At 38.0% G+C, this 19482-nt stretch overlaps 1 protein-coding gene and 1 long non-coding RNA gene across 4 annotated transcripts in view; one reads left to right on the top strand and one right to left on the bottom strand.

Moving 5' to 3' along the window:
• The first annotated feature begins 1730 nt into the window (after positions 1-1730).
• The window catches only part of prkcab (protein kinase C, alpha, b), a 104987-nt gene continuing 87235 nt past the window's right edge, over positions 1731-19482 (top strand). Inside the window, exons 1-2 of one of the 3 annotated variants that reach the window (XM_032587089.1) lie at positions 1731-2063; positions 2217-2248. In XM_032587089.1, coding sequence (XP_032442980.1) covers positions 1897-2063; positions 2217-2248 — 199 coding nt within the window. In that variant the 5' untranslated portion in view covers positions 1731-1896. The remainder of the gene's footprint in view (positions 2064-2216; positions 2249-19482) is intronic. The other 2 variants (XM_032587088.1, XM_032587091.1) reach the window with 2 other exon arrangements.
• On the bottom strand, positions 12165-14378 carry LOC116735312 (uncharacterized). Its single transcript, XR_004342366.1, has 2 exons — positions 14126-14378; positions 12165-13740 (listed from the first exon to the last, which is right to left on the bottom strand). It is a non-coding gene; the product is annotated as an uncharacterized LOC116735312 (long non-coding RNA).

Genomic DNA, 19482 nt, shown 5'->3' with positions numbered 1-19482 from the left:
CTCTGATAAAAAATAATAAATCATCCTAAGATAGTTATCTCAATATAATGAGATACTATCATATTGTATCTCAATAAGTTTATTTATTGAGATAATCATGCTACTTTTAATGAGAGTGGCAGAAACCTTTTTAAGAGTTTTAGTTCTAGCGTGTGTAAATTAACATTCTGTGTGTGTGGTTGAAATGTTTGCTACCTTGTGGGTGTGTCTTTTGTGTCAGCCATATTGTGTTCCTGCTAAAGAGGAGGCCCACCTCAAGTCCAACTTTTTTATAGAAAGTGTAGTGATAAGAACTGGAGTTTGATTGGTTGAAGATTAAAGTAATTAAAATACAATGACTTGTAAATTGTGCATTTTTCCATACCTAACATATCTACTTCATATTTTTGATAAATTGCTAGTGTTTACATTGTGTATGAGGCTCAAGTCATCCACTGGCCAATGACACTACAAGTCAAAGGCTTCCAAGGCCTGGTGGTAAATTACTCAATTTGAATAGAGGACTCAAAAGTGACCTCCCGCAAATAGACAAGTAGTGTTGTCAAAGCAAGGTAGAAATCTTTCCACCTACACACCTGTTGTAGCTGACCAAACAGAGGAACTGAGAAGTTGAAAAGTAAAGAAATCTTTTTGTGGCAAACAAACACACATTAAGGATCCCTTATGTTCACAATTATAAACAAGATCTCAAATACCCACAGCAACAAAACATACCACAAAGGTTTAGAAGCCATAGATTTTGACTGAAAAGCAGCTTCCCTTGCTTCTCAGATGCTAGACAACGCAAGCAGAGAAAGAGTCCAGAATAACCTCTGCTGCTCTGCTTAATATACCCTTTGATTCCTACAAAGACCAATTAGTGTGATTGTTTAATACCATTTAAAATGTTCTACTGTTTCTACCAATTTATGTTACTGGTGATTCTTCCATCAAGCCATTTCAATAAAAAAAACAATTTCATTTTATTTTTATTTTTTTTTACCAAATGCCAACAAAAATGAATACCAGTCACAATGATGGAAGAGAAATTTACAAAAAGATCAAGTAATTTGATTAAAAAAAATTAAACCCAATATGGTTGAATGACAGGATGATTCATAGAAGATGTGAAAGAAAGCTTCAGGCTTTTTAGTTGCATTTAATTCAAAAGTACTTATCAATCCCACACGTAAACCCACCGTAGCATAACAATGGCCATACTTTGCTTACGTTTTGAATTGACTTTAAAGTACATTTTACTTTTTGAAAATTAATTGAATTAATGTACATTTATTTGGAAGCTGTAGTTTTTCATCATGTCCACACGAAGGCGCACAACAACTGTAGGTTAAATCAGAGTTGTTCTGATATGGGGAGGCGTCGCCTTTAAGAGCAAGTCGTATTTTAACTCTTAAGCGTCCTTCCGAAGTGATTTCTAGTTATTTTAAAGTGTACAATGTCGTCAGGCAAATGACAAATTGAGCTCAGTTAAAATCTGAAAAACAAAAATATACACAGCAAAAATAAACCGAATTTATGAACATGTGGTAATTTTTTAACACAAACTTGCTGAAAAACATTAAATGCTTTTGTATTATGCAGACCTTAATTGCTTTACTCATCCGGATGTGTCACTACTTTACACAAAAGGCGTTCCTCCCATTACAATAGGCAAAAGCTCCATTGATGCGGCTTTCACGTTTCATACAGTGCATGCATTTTCATGAGTAGCTAAACGTGAAATATTCTCACGCAAGCTACGTAAACGCAGGCTGCTCCTCTCCAGCGTCACTTTGAATGAAAAGGAGCGCTCAGCTGAAGCGCAGTCAGAGGAGAGCGCCACACGTCAGGAGCATCACCGACAGCCGTCGGTACTAGTAAAGTTGTGGCTTTTTAAACTTTATTCACTCCCCCGCAATGGCTGAGCATCTTCTACATTACAATGACTCGGCGGGGGTTGGGAACAGATTCGCCCGTAAAGGAGCCTTGCGACAGAAAAATGTGCATGAAGTGAAGAACCACAAGTTTACTGCGAGATTTTTCAAGCAACCAACGTTCTGCAGTCACTGCACAGATTTCATATGGTGAGTTTTTCTGTTTTTTTTTGTTTTTTTTAAATACGAGTCATTATTTAGTCAAACCTATGTGAATTTAAAGCTTATCATTTTAGTTTAACCAGTGCAAGTTCATCTTAAAGCGTTGTAAATATTCAACAACCTTATTTTGTCTCGTTGCAGGGGATTTGGGAAACAAGGATTCCAATGCCAAGGTAGGGCATTTTTGTAAAATTTTCCTCATTGTGGGTTTTTAAATAGCCCCTCTGTGCCATTGATACATTCCTGAAAGGGTACTGAAGTGGCTAAAAGTTTTCTTTTTCCCCTTCAAATGAAGACTCCTCAAAGGCAGGCCAGTCTGGAGAGAAAAAAACAGACATTAGTTCACTTGTGAAATGCTGTACAGTTACAGTAACACTAGAACACAAGTACTCTCTCACTTAGATTTTGCGAGATTTTATGCACCGTTCCCCTCAAGACCTTCACACTCTTGCCATATTTCCCCTTTGGCACCTTGTAGTCTGGTGTTTAGTTAGTTTTGGATTCAAGAAGCCTTCGCCGCTGGTAGGCATTTTTGGACTGAATGATGAAGCTTTTACGATGTGGCAGAGGTCTGGGTGGCTCAGGAGCTTCTGGGAGAGATCCAACTATAGGAGCCATATAGTTGTATGTGAAGTCAGGCTGGAAGCCTCTTGAAGCGACGTACGGTTTTGGAAACCAGGCATCAGTATGAGGAAAGACAAGCCAGTTTGGGAGAGCAGAGTTAAGTGAAATATCAATTCAATTACCATGGCAAAACCACTCTGGTGTACTCCAAGATAAACTTTGAGGTTTTGGAATTTCAGGTTCATATTGCTGAGATGGTTGTCTATGACTGGGGATATAGCTAGGTGAAACCTCTACCATATTTAAACCCTGGTAGGAAGAAGTGGTATGTAGAAATCCAGGATCTATCTAATCTAGGACCTCTTGGTGATGAGAACCAGTTACCGGTTCACCCACTCCTTCTCTGCTGGGAGACAGTTGCTGCAAAGACTCAGAAGTTGTAGTCTCACCAAGACTGGGAGGGGCAGGCTTTCTGCTTTCATGGACAGCTAGAGGTGTTGACTGAGATTCATAATCAAGGATGGGCTGAGTTTGATCTACCAGCTGGCTGCCAGATTGCAGAGGAAATATGATTGACTCAAAGACATTTGACTCCCATTGTCTAGAAGCGCCATTAACAATTCTCTCCACATTAGCATGCGGTTTCACAACCATATTTTATTTGACTGAAAACAATTTCAAGGGCTGTGCTGCTGGAGATTTCTTGTATTCTTCGTTTACAGTTCTGGGCAACTCTTTACTCAACAGCTCTCCTTCCCCTTCATCCAAGGACAGAGAGTCTGAGAAGTCATTTACATCCACAAGGTTTATCTTGTCATGAGTTTTGGCCCCTAAAATAAAAAAATATTCACACAAAGTGTAATACATTGTACATGCAAGAGTTTTAACAAGGTTGAGTAAAGGCTTGCCTTGCCTTTTAGTAAAGACACTGCTAACTAACAGCAAAGAAATCCAGGCAACCTTGCAACAGGAAAACAGTAAGCTAAGGAAATTGTCACTGATACAAACACTGAACATAATTGGTAAAGAAATATACCACAAAAATAGTCCACGAGCCATGGCTTCTGATTGAGAACAGCACCAAAGACTTCACAGGTGCTGGCAACAAGCCAACTGGACCTGAGAGAACTCACTGTCCTGTAGCTTACAACTTCCTGTCTACATTTTTATTTTGCTGGTAATGGCCACTTCCAGCTGCAACTCATTGAGCAATTAGTGCTTATTGTTCAGAGGTGTGGCAGCTGAGCACCGCCACCCTCTGACTCAATGTGAGAGCTGTTACACGTGACCTCATGCTGATACCATAAGTATACAATAATTTGATACGTTGACTGGCAAAAAGGCTTTTCACTCAATAGATGATAGATCTTATCCTTTACTTGCAACATGCTCCCACATATCTGTCCTGTTATATTTGCAACAAAGCAACCAGTCTTCTACTGCATTGAACAATCATACTGCAGCAAGAAGTCATGGCTTTACCACTGCACACTGAATTCCTTTCTTCCAGTCAGATCTTCTTGTTTTATTTTTATGGTTTAACATTATGTTGTGACAATATGTTCAAAGCCTTCATTGATATTACAAAAGGTTGGTGTTGAAGTGTTCATGCAAAAGTAACTCCATTGAACCCTGATGTATCTTGAGCTCTGGAAGTTTTTTTCTTGTTCTTATAGACTGCATGCATAAAAGATCATTTGTAGTAAAAACACATAGTAAGTGCCTGATATTCTCTAATCTGCCATAAAAAGTTCTGTATTTGTTGGCAAATTCCACAGAACCATTAAGAGGCAAGAGACAATATTGTTATAGAGTATTAGAATACACATTTGAGAGATTTGTTTGTTTGTGTATCTCATTAAATTTAAATATCATCAAAAATAACTTATTGCAGTATTTCAGTTCAAAACTGAAACTTGTGTTAATTTATGTTCCTGCCTTTTTTGATACATAAATGGCAGCCTACTGAAAAGTACGTACACGTACTGGATATTATATGGTCTCAATATTTGTTTAGGGATTCTTTTGCATGAATTACTGCGTCAATGCAAAGTGGCAGGCCAATGCATGGACTTTGGTCTTAAAAATAAAACTTGAACCAACACCAGCATCCCTCATCAAATCATCATTGACTGTGGAAATTTCACACTATACCTCAAGCAGCTTGAATTACGTACCTCTCCACTCTTCCACCAAACTCTGGGACATTGATTTCAAAATGAAACCCAAAATTTACTTTCATCTGAAAGGGTTTTGGATCACTGAGTGACAACCCAGTTCTTGTTAGCCCAAATAAGACACGTCTGACAATTGTGTCTGGTTTGGGAGTGTGTGTGGTGGGTCTTGTGAATCTCAAGCAAACTCTCAAACTGGTTTTGATTTAAAATCTTCTAAAGGCATAAGAAGATTTTATCTCTGTTGTTCAAGAACCATTTTCTACTGCAGTTTTTCCTTCTTCTCAACTTTCTATGAATATTTTTGGGTACAACTCTTGTCGAACAGGGAGCATCTTTAGGTTTGAGCTTTTTAAAAAAAAACCTATGTACTGTATATGATATTGTTCCGCTTTTTTGAGTTGAGTTAGTGAAATATGTTTTGCTTTTGGTAATATTTAATTCTTTTTAGATGCACCTGCAAATTTTTACATCTGACTCTATGTTAATGCTTACTGAAACTAGTTGACTTACTGTATATTGCAACAAATTCTTATATGGAACAATGTAAAGTTAAATACTTATGTTTCAGCAACATTGGTTGTGATAGTGATTCTAGGGACCATGTTGTAGTGGTTGACAATGTGCGAGACTCGGCTCCTATGCTGATTATTTAAGAGTTTTGTAGGCAGAGGAAGACGTTCTGCCTCTGGCTTCCTGCTGTGCATTGAAAGCTTGACATCACCTCTACTGCTCAGCTATGAGTTCCAGATCAATGTTTAAGTAGAACTAAGTTGCAGGAATGTTTTTTTATTATAATTATTAACAAAGGGAATTGTGTGGGTGGAGGACAGAGCTCCTGCAGTCTGGTCTGTCTTCTTGTTTTTGAACACACCTTTATCTTTATTTAGAATAGATTACAAACAAATAAATATTTTTGAAAGATTGTAAGGCACGTATTTTTGATGAAGAATCTTACATTTAGTTGTTTTTCTTTAATTATCTGGAATATGTATTCATATTGTACAGGACCTTGGCATACAGTCGCTTTTTGGCTATGGTATGATCTGCTGTGGAGAGTCAGCATCAGTGACACATCCTGTCATATGGACATGCTGAGTTATATACTACAAACTAATATTATTTAGACGTCACCACTTTCCTTTATGCTGTGCCCACAAGTGCTTTTTAGTTTCTATTTTCAGTCTTATGTGTTTTTCATTCAAACTTGTTTTTTGTGACTCATGCAGTTATTGTGTCAAAAAAGAACATTTTTTGCTGAAAGTTGTAGACAATAGTTTTTTATTTTATTTGCTTAACTTTGATTTGAGCAGGAAAATCCCATTGAATTTTTTTTTCTGGGTCCTCTTATTTCTTCCTAAAACAGTCTGAGGGGAGCTGGATTTCTTTTAGATTTTCTAATTTGATAATTTTGCAAAATCATGCTTAATTGTCCAACAACACATTGTAACATAGGGTATTACAAATATTATTTTAATTTTTAAAGACTATATTGCATTAAAGATCCAAAGAAGTCATGTTTTGGGGTAAAGTCCTAAATTTCTATGTTTTTAAATGGATTTGTTTTATTTTTGGTGATTGTTTTCAGTAAAATGTTTTGAATATGAATCTTGTGGACCTTCTGTTGTATTTGCATGTCCTTATGGTGCATAGATGGATTTTGCATAATTTGATTTCCTCCAGCAAATATTGTGACTGAGTTGTTTGTTCTCATTGGCCACATGACAGATCGGTGTTCAAGGTGGGCTCCATAAAGGATTAAGTTGGTATAAAAATCAATGAATCATTGGATGTCACTATTATTTTCTTTAAAATATCTCAACACTGAGATTCCACCCCATTCTGTTATACTACTTACGCAAAACGATATTTGGCATTGGCAGAGAGAATTTTGCAAGTTTTAGCCCACATATTCAATTTTGCTGCCTAACATGCAAATGGGTTTTGCTTTGAAATGTGACACAATTTAAAGGGAAATAAACAGGTGTTTATGTGGTATTGGTTTTATCGCAAAGAGATATTGTTGCAGTAAGGAAAAAAATGATCAAATACAACTTACCTGATTACTTTGTGTGCTAAGTTTAGTATAAGCTGCATTGTTTTGTTAGAATGTAAAATAAGACAGAGGAAGTATAGAACAGTTACCTGGTGGATAAGTGTTAGAGTGTATGCTTTGACTCATGAGGGGTTTAAGTTCAAATCCTGCCTTGGCTGGATTCTTCTGCCTGGAGTTTGAATATTCTCCTATTAGCATGTAAGGACCTAGAGTTTTCTCCTGGAGTCAGTTTAGCCTGTAGTTGCTTTTTGTGACATTTTTAGACTCGGTAAGGCAGTAAAAACTGACATTTTAAAACCATAAACCTACAGAAACAAGGATGTTTGAGGGAGAACAATAAACTAAACAGCATTTAAAAAAAAGAAGAACTGGACCAAACATGTATGGCACGCATACATGTTTGTAAGACCAGTAAGTTGGAAAAATGTCAAAAGCACATATTTTCTCCACTTTTTAGCTTTTACGGTCAACTGGTGCTTGTTCTGTATTCTTAATTCCTTTTTGTGTGCTGAGATGTGTCCACTATTAGTGTTGAACTTGATAGAAGTATATGACTTATAAAATATTACTTGAAAAGATGGCAAATGATCTACATTAGGGACTTAGATGAGGTCACACATGCTATTCAACCAAAAATATGAAAAATGTAGATTTCTGCCTCAAAGAAATAAGTGAGCACTGTCATGTCAAATGTGACTGAATCAGGTTCTATTTTATGTTCTACCTTGTTTCTTTATTCTAGATTTTTTTTTAGCTTTATGGTTAATAAATGTGTTTATGTATATTGTTCGGAAAAATAAAAAAATAGTATAGCTATAAAAGAGAGATTGTCATTCCATCTTGCTCGATCTAGCACTGTTTAAAAATGAAAAATAACTGTTTTGCTAGTAAAAACCATTGCCCATTCGAACACCTCATTTAAAATCTGAGACATTTTGATCATTATTATTGTTCCAAAGCAGCTAGGAATATATCAGCATGTACGAAAAGTATACATCCTCCTCCTACTTCATGTCAGGTCACTCAAAGAGATTGAATGACTGTGTCTCAGAGTTAGATCACTTGTCAGCATGGCGGATGCTTGGCTCCTTCCCCCTTGCCTCCTCCTCCTGCTCCTTCCCAGTCTTTGAAGTTGCGTTTCTGTGGAAAATGACTGTGCCATCTGGAGAGTTGAGAACCCATTGCTGCGAGGAGAGTCCCGTGTCTGGACACAAGAAAGTCAAGAGACGGTGGTGATAGAAGCGGTTGGAAGAAGAAAAGGATGAAGGAATAATAACATAGAGACTGTGGAAAGAAGAAAGGAGGAAAGGAGATGTGAAGGCATAGGTGTGAGACTAAACACTGGAGGATTTTGCAGTTGTATGGGTGGAAGTGTGAGGGTGAAGAGATTATGATGTCAAAAAATGGGCTTTTACACATTTTGGCTACTTGATGCCAAGCTTTGGCAGAGATGAAGCAAACAGTGTAACTACTCAGAGCAGTGAAAAGAGAACTGAATGAAACTGGTTGATTGTTTGTCTGGCCAGTTAAGTGTGACTTCTTTACTTTACTTTCACACTGTGCTTTGCTGCAGATGGACTATAATTTGTAAACAAAGTCATGTGGGTGACAATCATTGCTGCAATTGATAGGGTTGGAAAAGAACATCTTTGGAAGTCCTGCTGCTGCATTTCTGTTGTGCACATTTGCACGAGTGTTATTGGAATCAGTTTAATATTAAAGAACAGCTCATTCAGCGCAGGTTTTGTAATGGGCTATTTTTAATTTTGGAATAGTGTTGGCAAAAATGTGCCTCAACCCGAATGAGACAAGACACTCTGCATGGCCTGAGCCACAACATAATTGCAGCAGCATGCTAAGCAGAAAATGCCAGATCTGGTACTATTTTATCAAAATCACTATGCAGTAGTAACAATAGCATTAGCATTAATACCTAAGAATAAATTTTTACCATGATGCCCAGCGATGATGGCTTGCAAAGTCCTGGAATTGGTTCGGATAGAGGCAGGTCTGTATTCACACCACCAGCAAACTGCACCAGAGTTTGTTTGGTCCAGTTATTTGGTCCGCACCAGAGTTTACTTTAGTATATTCAAACCTGTACAAAAAGGTCAGAACCATCTGGGGAAATTAACTCTGATCAGTTTAGGGACGACCAAATGTGTCAGGTGTTAATATACCCTTAGATACACAGACTAAACTACAAACAGGTGGATTTTGGTTGCCAACATAGGAAACATAGATGAGAGTTGTTTTTACTGAATATTAATCAGGGTTATCAAAGAGGTTTAATACAAATACATAACACATTTTTCAGATTTGAATTTGTCAAAAAAGAAAAGTAGGTACAACTCTAATAAAATTTCTGAGGATTGTGGTTGCAATGTGGCAAAAATATGAAACCTTTTTAACTGATGCAGTTAACACAAGCAGATTTACTAAAGGGCATTGGACAAGCATAGATAATTTAATGATTGGAGACCAGTCCTTTTCCTTCCTTCTATTGTTTTCGGTCTCCATGCAGCTCTGTGCTTCCATGGAGACACCTGGTGCTACAATCAGACCCATTTTTGCTGCGTTGTCTGAAAACCATTCACATACCTACTCTTGTTTCCAATCTAGTGCCTTTATCAGCGCATCATTAGATGTTAATTATTGTGTATTTATCACTTGTACAGATGAGCAATGAAGTGTATGTTACTCTATTTCAACTCGGGGCATTTATCAACGCTGTGGGCGATATTAGCTTGCATGTGTGCTGACGTGTCTGTGGTGAAAACTGTCACCGAACCTTAATGGCAGCGTGGGTGTGGAGCAATCACTCAGGAAAAGATCAGTGCACCTCATTAACCAATCAAAGAACAGAAACAGTTGAAACAGGGCGAGAGCTGAGCAACTCCTGGAAGGGAGTCCCAAACAATCAAAGTCTTACTACATTAGTAGCTGGTGCTCACTTGGGCTGTTGTAGTGATTTGAAGGGCCCTCCTGCTGTGCTCTAATACAGGTGTAAAGATGTCTTAATGAGTAGGGCCTTTTTCATGGAGATATGATTAACATAAATATTATCTTTTTTCTGAAGGTAAATTGATTCAGAATTAGTTAGGAATTGACAAAAAAACAAAACATTGTCTCAGCATTCAAGTAGTTAAAATCTATTATCCCAGAGTGTTTTAATGCCTCAGGGTGAACAAAAAAAAAAAAAAAAACCTCTTAAGTCTTGTTAGGTACTCTTTCAATATTGAGTAAAATCAACAGCCTTCTTCTTCCTCAAAATAGAGGAGAAGTAAATTTAACCGTTTAACTGATATAAATTGGTGTAAGTCGGCTTCTCCTCAGTAAATGTGTCTTTCTAGCATGTCCCCACCCCTTCTCCTCTTTTCTCCCCACTTTCAGTCCCCCAGCCTTTCCTTTCCTTTTACTCCTTGCTTGGCTACTGTAGCAACAAAGTGGGCCATTTCCATTTTGTTATCATGGCAACAGTTCATCTGGGCTGTGTCAGGTTGTGTTTTATGAGATCTATTCCACTCCCTTTGGTTACCCTGTGGTGGTCTTCATCTCTCTTAATTATACTGCATCTCCACTCAGTTAATGCTACAGTAGGCAACTTTTATATAAATATGCTTTTTGCATATTTATTAAAACTGTTACTATGTCCAGACAGTGTAAAATAAGATCATCTAAGAAGAAAACCATCCCTCTGATCCTATTAGCATATTCAGAAAACACATCTCTTGGTCAGAAACAACCAATCAGAGGCAGGAGGAGAGTCTTAGCAGTGTCAGTCACGCTTGTGTAAGTACTGCTCACACCCAACCCCCACACAGCACATACAAGCTATGATAATGGTGGATAAACAACCAAAATAAAAGATAACAGAAAAATGATATGCCATTATTGGCCATTGTTACTAGTCTGCACATTTACGGCAGGCGCCACTGTGAGGAAGAAGCTAAGTATTTCATCCAGATATGTTAATATTTTACTTGTTTATTTAAGTAATTTCATGTAAAAAGTGAAAATCTTCTGCTACAGAGATTGATTACACAGTCACAAATGTCAAGTATTTATACATGCAAACTTTGTTTCCTATGGTATACTGCTAGTAAAAAAATCTATTACTTCAATAGGAACATTTAATTTAATTAAGGAATGTCAGGCTGTACATTCAATACTTGAGTAAGGCCACTTTTGCATGAATTACTGTATCAGTTCATGTAGGGGCGATTAGCCTGTGGCTCTGCTGAGTTGTTAAACACAGATGCCATAATGTGACATTTTTCTGTGTAGTTTGACTGTGAGATAAACTGTTTGGAAAAAAATTTAAATAAAAACTAAAGCTGTTACATCTTAGGATCTATCAGATTGTGAAGACTTGTTTTGTCTGCACCATTCTTTGGGAACCCCACAGATTTTTTCTCACAATTAGTACTAAAAGTTGAAGTTCTTCCCATCAAGTCATTCTTGTTGAACTTGAAACTTGAGGCTGATTAATAAAATCCTTCCTCATTTCATCTTTCTTGGATTGACTGAAGTCTTGGTACCTCAAAGTGCATAATGATGTGGAATAATTTTGCACTCCCCTCTTGAGTGCAAACCTTTGTTTTCAAACAAAACCTTTGTTTTGTGGGATAATTTTGATCCTTTGTAACCGCTCTGCAACATACTACTATAGCTAAAGGATGTAAATGGCATGGTAAATGGATGGTTGAAGTTTATTTTAAGTTAATCTGATTCTCTATAATTAATAGCAAGTGTGAACTCAAGAAGCCTGAGTGCTAAAATTCAACCAAAAAGTACTTCAACAACATATTAGTTGCATGTTGTACTCGCTTACAATTTGTGTGTGTGCAATTTGAGAGACTTTGCACTTAATATTGAAATTGTTGTAGAAACTAAATTTGTAGTTTGACTTAGCTACAATATATAATTATTAAAATGAACAGAAATAAACAGCTCTCCTAAATTAGGTAATCAGTCAAACAATAATGTCTTTATCAAGTATTGTGCTTAGTTTTCATTCTTTGCCGTTTTCTTGTTTTTTAGAGGTTTATTTCTTAGCAACTTCAATTCCAGCCTCAAATTGCATGACGATGTCATGGTTGCGTAGAAGAAGAAGAAAATTGCTAAAAGAAACCCCAAACAAAATCTAAAGTAAAACTTAAAAAACAGTTTGCAGAAAGCATTGAAATCTATCTTTTAAATGAATACAAGGAAGTAGATGAACATATAAATAAACTAAGGGGTAGTTTGAAAAGTTTTAAGCAATATTTTAAAAGCATTGCGCTTCTCTGTCTCTTAACCCTATAAAGCCCACACCATGAAATAACTGACAGAAAATTCCAATTCTTTGAAACTGGAGCCTTTATTGGTCCCTCTGAACAAACAAAAAAATTTTTTTTCAAATATCATTTTCCATATATGAGTTTCATTTTGTATCATATTTGATACATCGGGTCACAATGCTCAAAGATGATTTTTTCTTGAACAAACAAAAACATAATAAAACACAAATAACTCAGATAAATTGTTAATTCCAAACATAAAAAGTGCTACAACAATGCAGCAATAACAAATCCACCAATGGAACTGGCAGGGTGGCAGTCTCGAGAACATAACATTTCAATTATTTTCTAGACATATTGTGGCTCACAACCTTTTTATTTTGCATTATGATAGGCTTGGAAACAGTTTCTGTCCTTGTTCAGACAAAGATGCACTCTGCATTTCTTACAGAACACATGGGCAAAGTGGCCCACACAGTGCTTGCATCTCTGTCGGGTTTCCCATGTTGGGAAATGATTGAGGCCATCCTTTCTCACATCAGGGGGCAACTCAGTGGTTTTCCTCCTCCTAGGAGGGGTTGGCGTTGCTTCCGGAGAGGACAAAGGTCTGCCACACTTTTTGACCTTTCATGCACTTGTGAGGGCAGTGGCAACAGAGGCCTGAAACCTTCGCAGGGGCAGGTGTTTCTGCCTGGGATGCAGTTTCTCCAGGTTTCTTCTGTAGCGGATCCATGCATTGATTACTGCCACTGTGATGGTGTGCCACCAAATGCAGATGTACCATCTTCGGGATCTGAAGCTGAACTTGTACAGTGCAGAAAGCATATCAAGAAGGTCAATGCCTCCCATGAACTTGTTGTAAGTGTCAACAATGGCCGGTCTGGGAACCATTATGTGGGTTTTGGCTTTTCAATCCCAACGCTTCACACTGCCCAGTGGTTCAACACCAACAAAAGAAGAGAGCAGGTTCACAGCTTTGTTGTCATACCATCTCACAATGATGTTGTTTTCCTGGTTTACTCTGAAATCCAGTGACCCTCTTCCGTTTTTCTTCAGTTCTTTCTCATCCATCAGTTGGCAATTCTTCACCCTGTTCATTCGGACTGTGCCTATGTAGTAGATTCCTCTTTGTTTCAAGTGCTCTACCAATGGAACTGACGTAAAGAAATTGTCAGCAAAAACTTTGTGATTCTTTCCTGCTGGAAGGGTTGAGGTCATTTTCAGGACAACATCTCCTGTAGCACCAACATCAGATTTCTCTTGGTCAAGATTTCCTCCCCTTTGGCACACATCAAAGTCATATAGATAGCCACTTTGCCCACCACATCCCCACATCTTGAACCCCCACTTGTGAGGTTTTCCTGGCATGTAGCACCGTAGATGTGATTTTCCTTTGAAAGGCACCATGATTTTGTCAACAGCGTGACATTCTTCAGGTGGTCATCATCGCCGCTATCTGGGTGTTCCTCAAACCTTGCAGGAGTCCATTCCTCATCCTCATCCTCATCCTCCCCTAGCTGCTCAATGTCACTTGAATTCCCATCCATAATCATATTCAGAATATCTTCAACAGTGTATGTCTTTGCCATCTAAAAAAACACACAGGCACAAAAAACAGAGTGTTTATTTTATCTTTGAATTGGTCAGTTTTCAATGAAAATAAGCAAAAGGTGCAAGTTGCATATCTATTTTTAAGCTATAAATGTACCAAATTATGAACATGCAAACATATCATTAGTTTATATGAAAAAAGACTGTACATTGCTTGAAATACATGTAAAATACATGAAGTACAATAAAAGACAATTGACTGATTTTTCGAGTTAACTGACCCACTGTATCAAATTTGATACATCACTTTTCAACACGGTTTTACAAAAAAATTATGATAAAATACTAAGTAATTTTACATTGCATCAACTCAGTAAGTGTTCCTATTGATAGTTCACCCCAAAACAAATTTTTTTTTCTTACCTTAACCTTCTAAAATTGGCAAAGTTTTCCTGCTGAAAACGCAGGTGTCCCAGTCCTTTGCCATGGCAGTCTTGTAGTATCAGTGGAAAGGCCTCTGGTGAGAAAGTTACTACCCCCTGTTGGATTATCAGTGCACTACATGTGTCTAATTGTATACATCGGGTTTTTTAGGGAAAAAAATGTAACACTGCTCATTTGGAGGTCTCAAAAACTCATGTATCACATATGATACGTTTGGCGTTATAGGGTTAATCATTTATTGTCTTTGTCCATCAGAATTCTAAATGTTGATGTTTGTGACAACCTGCATAATATTCCTTTTCCCATCATCAGCAGCTACTGTTAACTTTCCTTTCGCCAGATTTGCCTCTGCGGTGTGCCATTGTTACCATGGTGACATTCCCCGGCCCTCACTCTGCCAAATATTTGCCAGCAACAGCCCCAGGCAAACACTCCTCCTTTAAGAACCGCTTCCTCCGAGTAATCCCCAAATGATGATCCAACATGGGAGCGTGGCATCCCATCCTCAGCTTCCATTTACACAAAATTCTCCTCAATAGCTGTGACAATGCTATTGTTAGCCTGTCTGGGTGGATGTGTTCTGCTCCCTTAAGACAACGACAGTCAAGCCCTGAACGAGGCAGACCTGCAGCACTTGCAGATCACACCCCAGACACAAAAAACCCCCACAGCCGATGCATTTTCAGCTCATTTTGAAACCAGTTCTTCCTTGAATCGCTTCGGCGCTGACTATTGAAAGTGCACAATATTTTTCTTTCAGCAGACTGTCTCAGCAGACCGAGTCACAGTGTTGCGCTTGTGTAACGCAGTGTCATCTGGTGACATTAAAAAGGGGTCTCTTTGGAGGCTCGGCGGCATTACTCAGCCGAGAGTGGGTAGTTAATTGTCAGGGAGCTGCCTGTGTGTTTTTGCTGAGACACAATGCCGTGTAATGTGATGACACATTCTGTTCCCTCGTAATCTCTGTTTTAAAAACACAAAGGCAAAAGAGCAGTTGTTGGAGGCCCCTGAAAGAGCAGTCTCAGAGGAGGCCGATTTTAAACACATTTTGAGGAAATCTGTCAAAAATAAATAAATATACAAAATTTAAAAAAAAACTGTGCATGTGTTGTGTGCAAAATTTATATCACAGTATGAGAATGATAAAAGAGTATTTTACTTTTTTGTTTCCAAAAATGGCTCAAAGTGGCATACTAGAAATATGACACGTTGCCTCTCAGCCTGACACAGATTGAACCTTTTTCTGAAGGATTGTATTTTTAGATGCTAACAGTGCTGTGATTTTTGCTCCCTTATGGGATTTTCCTGTCTTTGCTTTTTTTTTTTTTGCCACATTTAATTTTCAGATCTTAAAAGAAATGTAAGTTTTTGACAAACATAAAAAGAGATGCATTTAGGTCAGGGGTGTCAAACTCCAGTCCTCAAGGGCTGGTGTCCTGCAACGTTTAGATGTGCCTCTGCTGCACCACACCTGAATACAATAATTATGTCATTAGCAGGACTCTGGAGAACTTATCTACACAAAGAGGAGGTAATTAAGCCATTTCATTCCAGTGTTTTGTACCTCTGGCACATCTAAAAACTGCAGGACACCGGCCCTTAATGCCTGGAGTTTGACACCGGTGATTTAGGTGATAATTTATTAAAGAAAAAACCTGACTTCATATGTCCACTGCTTTAGAATTGCTTTAGTTCTGCCAAATTGGAGGTTTTTCAACCATGGATGCTCTATTTAAGTGCATGACCCAAAGTGACCTTGAGCTAAAGGTCATGAATTGTTTAAGAGATAAATGTGTGTCTCCTTCAAATACAGCAAGTTGTCCAAGTCTTGGCGCAACAAAACAAGCCCAGACTATAGCACTACTATTTCTATACCCACTGTATATTTTATGTTCTTTCTTTTTTTTCAAATGATGTGTTACATTTAAGTCAGATGTAATGGGACACACCTGCCAAAATGATCTACTTTTTACTTGGGGACCATCAAGATGACTTGGGGCAATGTGAGATGGACCTTTGTGGCCTATTTGGTCAGCATTAACGAATGTCATTATCCCTTCCTTTCTTGTTGAATCACGAACACTGACCTTAATATAGGCAGGCAAACTCTGCTGTGTTTTTGTGATCTCCTGGATGACGCGATCTCACCCAACCTACTCTTGGAGTAATTCTGCGTTTGGTTGGGCTTGATTTGTGTGTGTGTGTTTTTAAGATATTGCAGCTTTCTTCATGCTATCAGGCAAATTCTATTGAAGTTATTTATTGATTCTATGGGTCTGGTAGTAATCAGGCCTCGGCCTGGTTGATTGGTTTGGAAATCTTTTTAACTTTAATACTTAAAAAGATTATTTGAATTGACTCAGCTTGTCTTTGATAGTAAAATTAGTTTGATTTTAGCCATTTAAATGTGATAAAACACTGAAAAATGTCTGTGGGATCAAATACTTCTTCATTGCGCTGTATGGTATAAGCTATTATGCCGTTGATTTTTTTTTTTAGTATAATCTAACCAACGTTCCGACTAACTTAGTCTGAGCATGCACTCCGATTCGCCTTTTCTGAAGACGACAGCATGCTGAACACGCCTTCATCCATAATAGATTAACACCAATGATTTATATAAAGGACACAATTAGAACATAACAGATGACCTATATTCCCGCCCCATTCGATGGTCGTGTAAATCTATAACGGTGTCACTTGGTCTCAGGCTTTAAGTGAGCAGATCAATACATCTAGTGTGTATTTAAGAGCAACATGCAGCTCTCAGCTGTCTTTTTCTAGACACAAAGACTCCTCCCAGGGGAATTATGCACAGACGTGTTCACTTCCACTCGTCGAGCCGCTCCAGCTGTGCTTAATGAATTTGGTGGTGATTACACCCACAGCTATTTCGGGAAAGGTTTAAGTCTGAAACATCAGTCTTGACCCACATAAGGTGAGGACAATGTGCATACAGGAGGATTTCAGCCTGACTGGAATCTGGCAGTCTTTATGATTTGAAGGTGTTCAGGTGGGAAGCTTCACATGCTCTAGAAAAAAATTAATCTAAAAAGATGTGCCCCTACCTTTTAACAGTAAAGATCTTTGCTGAGTATTCAAGGAAAGAAAAATGATACCCCTGTGTTCAATAATAAGGAGGCAAACCTATTAATCATTTCTAAATGTTAAATAGGATGAATTTATGATGATCTTTCAAGAAAACCTTTGTTATGACATATTGTTGCCACTATAGATACAGCACCTGGCAAAAATATTCCTTCTCCTTTGAACCTCATTGTTTAATATAACCACAAACTTCAGTAAATTTCCCCATTCTCTTGTACAAAACGGATAAAGCTGAGTAGACTGTGTGAAGCGCATCTGTGAACATAAACTTTAACTTTATAAATTCTCAAACTGATTCAAGCCTGTACTTTGACTGGGCCATTCTACCACATAAATGTGAAATCTGTTCCTTTGTACCTCAGGCTGTGTCTAAGGTTCTTATTATGCTGGAAGATGAACCTTCACAGAGATTTACATGTATTGAGCTCCTTACATCTTCTCTTCATCTCTGACCAGCTTCCCCAACTTTTGCTGAAGAACAGTACCCCTCAACATTATGCTGCCACTGCCATGTTTCTTTTTAGGGTTAGTGTGTTCAGATGGATTATCATCAGTAAAGCCAAACCTAATGCTTTGCATGTTGTTTTATCGTCCTACTAGATCACATTCTTCCAGATGTTGTATCCACTTCCTGTCTTGCACATAATACTTTCTATAGTGTTGCTGCAACAGTTGATTTCTGCTTGCAGTTCATCCATACAGGTCAGATTTATGAATTGCTAAACTAATTGTCCTTTCAACAGATCATCCAACTGAGCTGTGGAACAGGTACTCTAGATCTTCTGGCTGCTTCTGATAAATTGTCTTTGATTTTGCCAGTCAGTGTTGAGCCATATCCATGTGGTTTCCATTTATTAGATAATGCATTGATCTGTGCTCTTCAAAATTTGGGATATTGTTTTTTCTCCTAACATTTCACCAAACTCTACAGCTTAATCTCTGACCTGTCTAGTGTGTTCCTTACTCTTTAGTATGCTGTTAATTAACGATTGTTCTTCAGCCAAACTCTGTCACTTTCACAGCACCTTTTGATTTAGTGTCAGCATTCAGCCTCCTTAAGTTAACATTTGCTATTGAGTCCAGGGAATCTGATTAATCAGAAATAAAGTTCAGCCATCTTGGCACCATAAGTATTATTTCCTGCTAAATATTGCATTAAAACAGCCCTTTGTGATTGTGAAATTGCACATATTGACATTGCAATGACAAGTGTATACATTGTACTGTGCTAATTATGCTCTTACTTTTTTTTACGTCAGAAGAACCTGGCACTTTAGGTGCAGTCAATAACCAAATTTTAAGGTGTAGAGGAGGTTCAATCTGAGAAAGGAGGTCTGAATAAGGTGCAAATTAAACGTGGAAAAGAGGAAAAAGCTGCAGCGTATGTCTAAGGTGGACACATGGGACTTTCCCATCTTTTTGCTATTTTTGTGCAAGGACAAAGATGCATGGAGACAGAGCAGCAGGGAAGAGCGAGGGAGAGGCTGAGGATGAGGGAATGTGTGTTCCAGTTTTCTGAGGCGTGTGCACCTCCTTCCTGCTCCCACTGCGTGACGGCGTGTGTGTGTGTGTGTGTCTTGGTGTGTATGTGTGTTGTTCAGTTTGAGGGTCACCTGGTATGAGGCTGCAGCACAGCTCTTAGTCATCCTCTCACCTCGGTCTGTTTTTACCTGACGCCCCATCTGTCAACATATTTAACCCCGGGGCACAGATTACTGACTGTAAACAAATTGAAGAATGCACATCTTTATTTTGCAGTAGAAATATTGGGGCTGCAGTAGAAACATTGGTTGGATAGACCTAGGTGCAGCAAAAAGGAACTCATGTTCATTTTTGGATTTATTTTTATCTACTTACACTGGTTTTATGAAGCTTTTTGTTGTCTACGTTTGTTTCTTCAAATTTACAGAGGAGAAACGACTTTTATACTCTGTCACCATGCAGACAACTACCAAATTGATGAATGAAGTTTATCTTGGTTTCATCTGTACTTTTGAAATTAATTTGTGGACAGTTTAGTTTATTGCAATAGCCAATTGGACAATTCTCCAAACGATTCAGTCTTGTGATCTGGCAAACAGTTCGCTAGCCTTCCCATGATCTTCTCTCTGTCATCAGGGCCGCTCAAATACTGATAAATCATATTCCTTTTTAGTACGGTAAATGCATCAAAAAGAAAAAAATTCTTCTTTTTGTCAGTCTGTCAGCAGGTTATTTGATGCACTTTT

This window comes from Xiphophorus hellerii, chromosome 16 (genome assembly GCF_003331165.1).
Source record: "Xiphophorus hellerii strain 12219 chromosome 16, Xiphophorus_hellerii-4.1, whole genome shotgun sequence".
NCBI classification, from domain to species: domain Eukaryota; kingdom Metazoa; phylum Chordata; class Actinopteri; order Cyprinodontiformes; family Poeciliidae; genus Xiphophorus; species Xiphophorus hellerii.
Note: the sequence above shows the minus strand (reverse complement) of the source record. Positions and strands in the feature narration are given on the sequence as shown.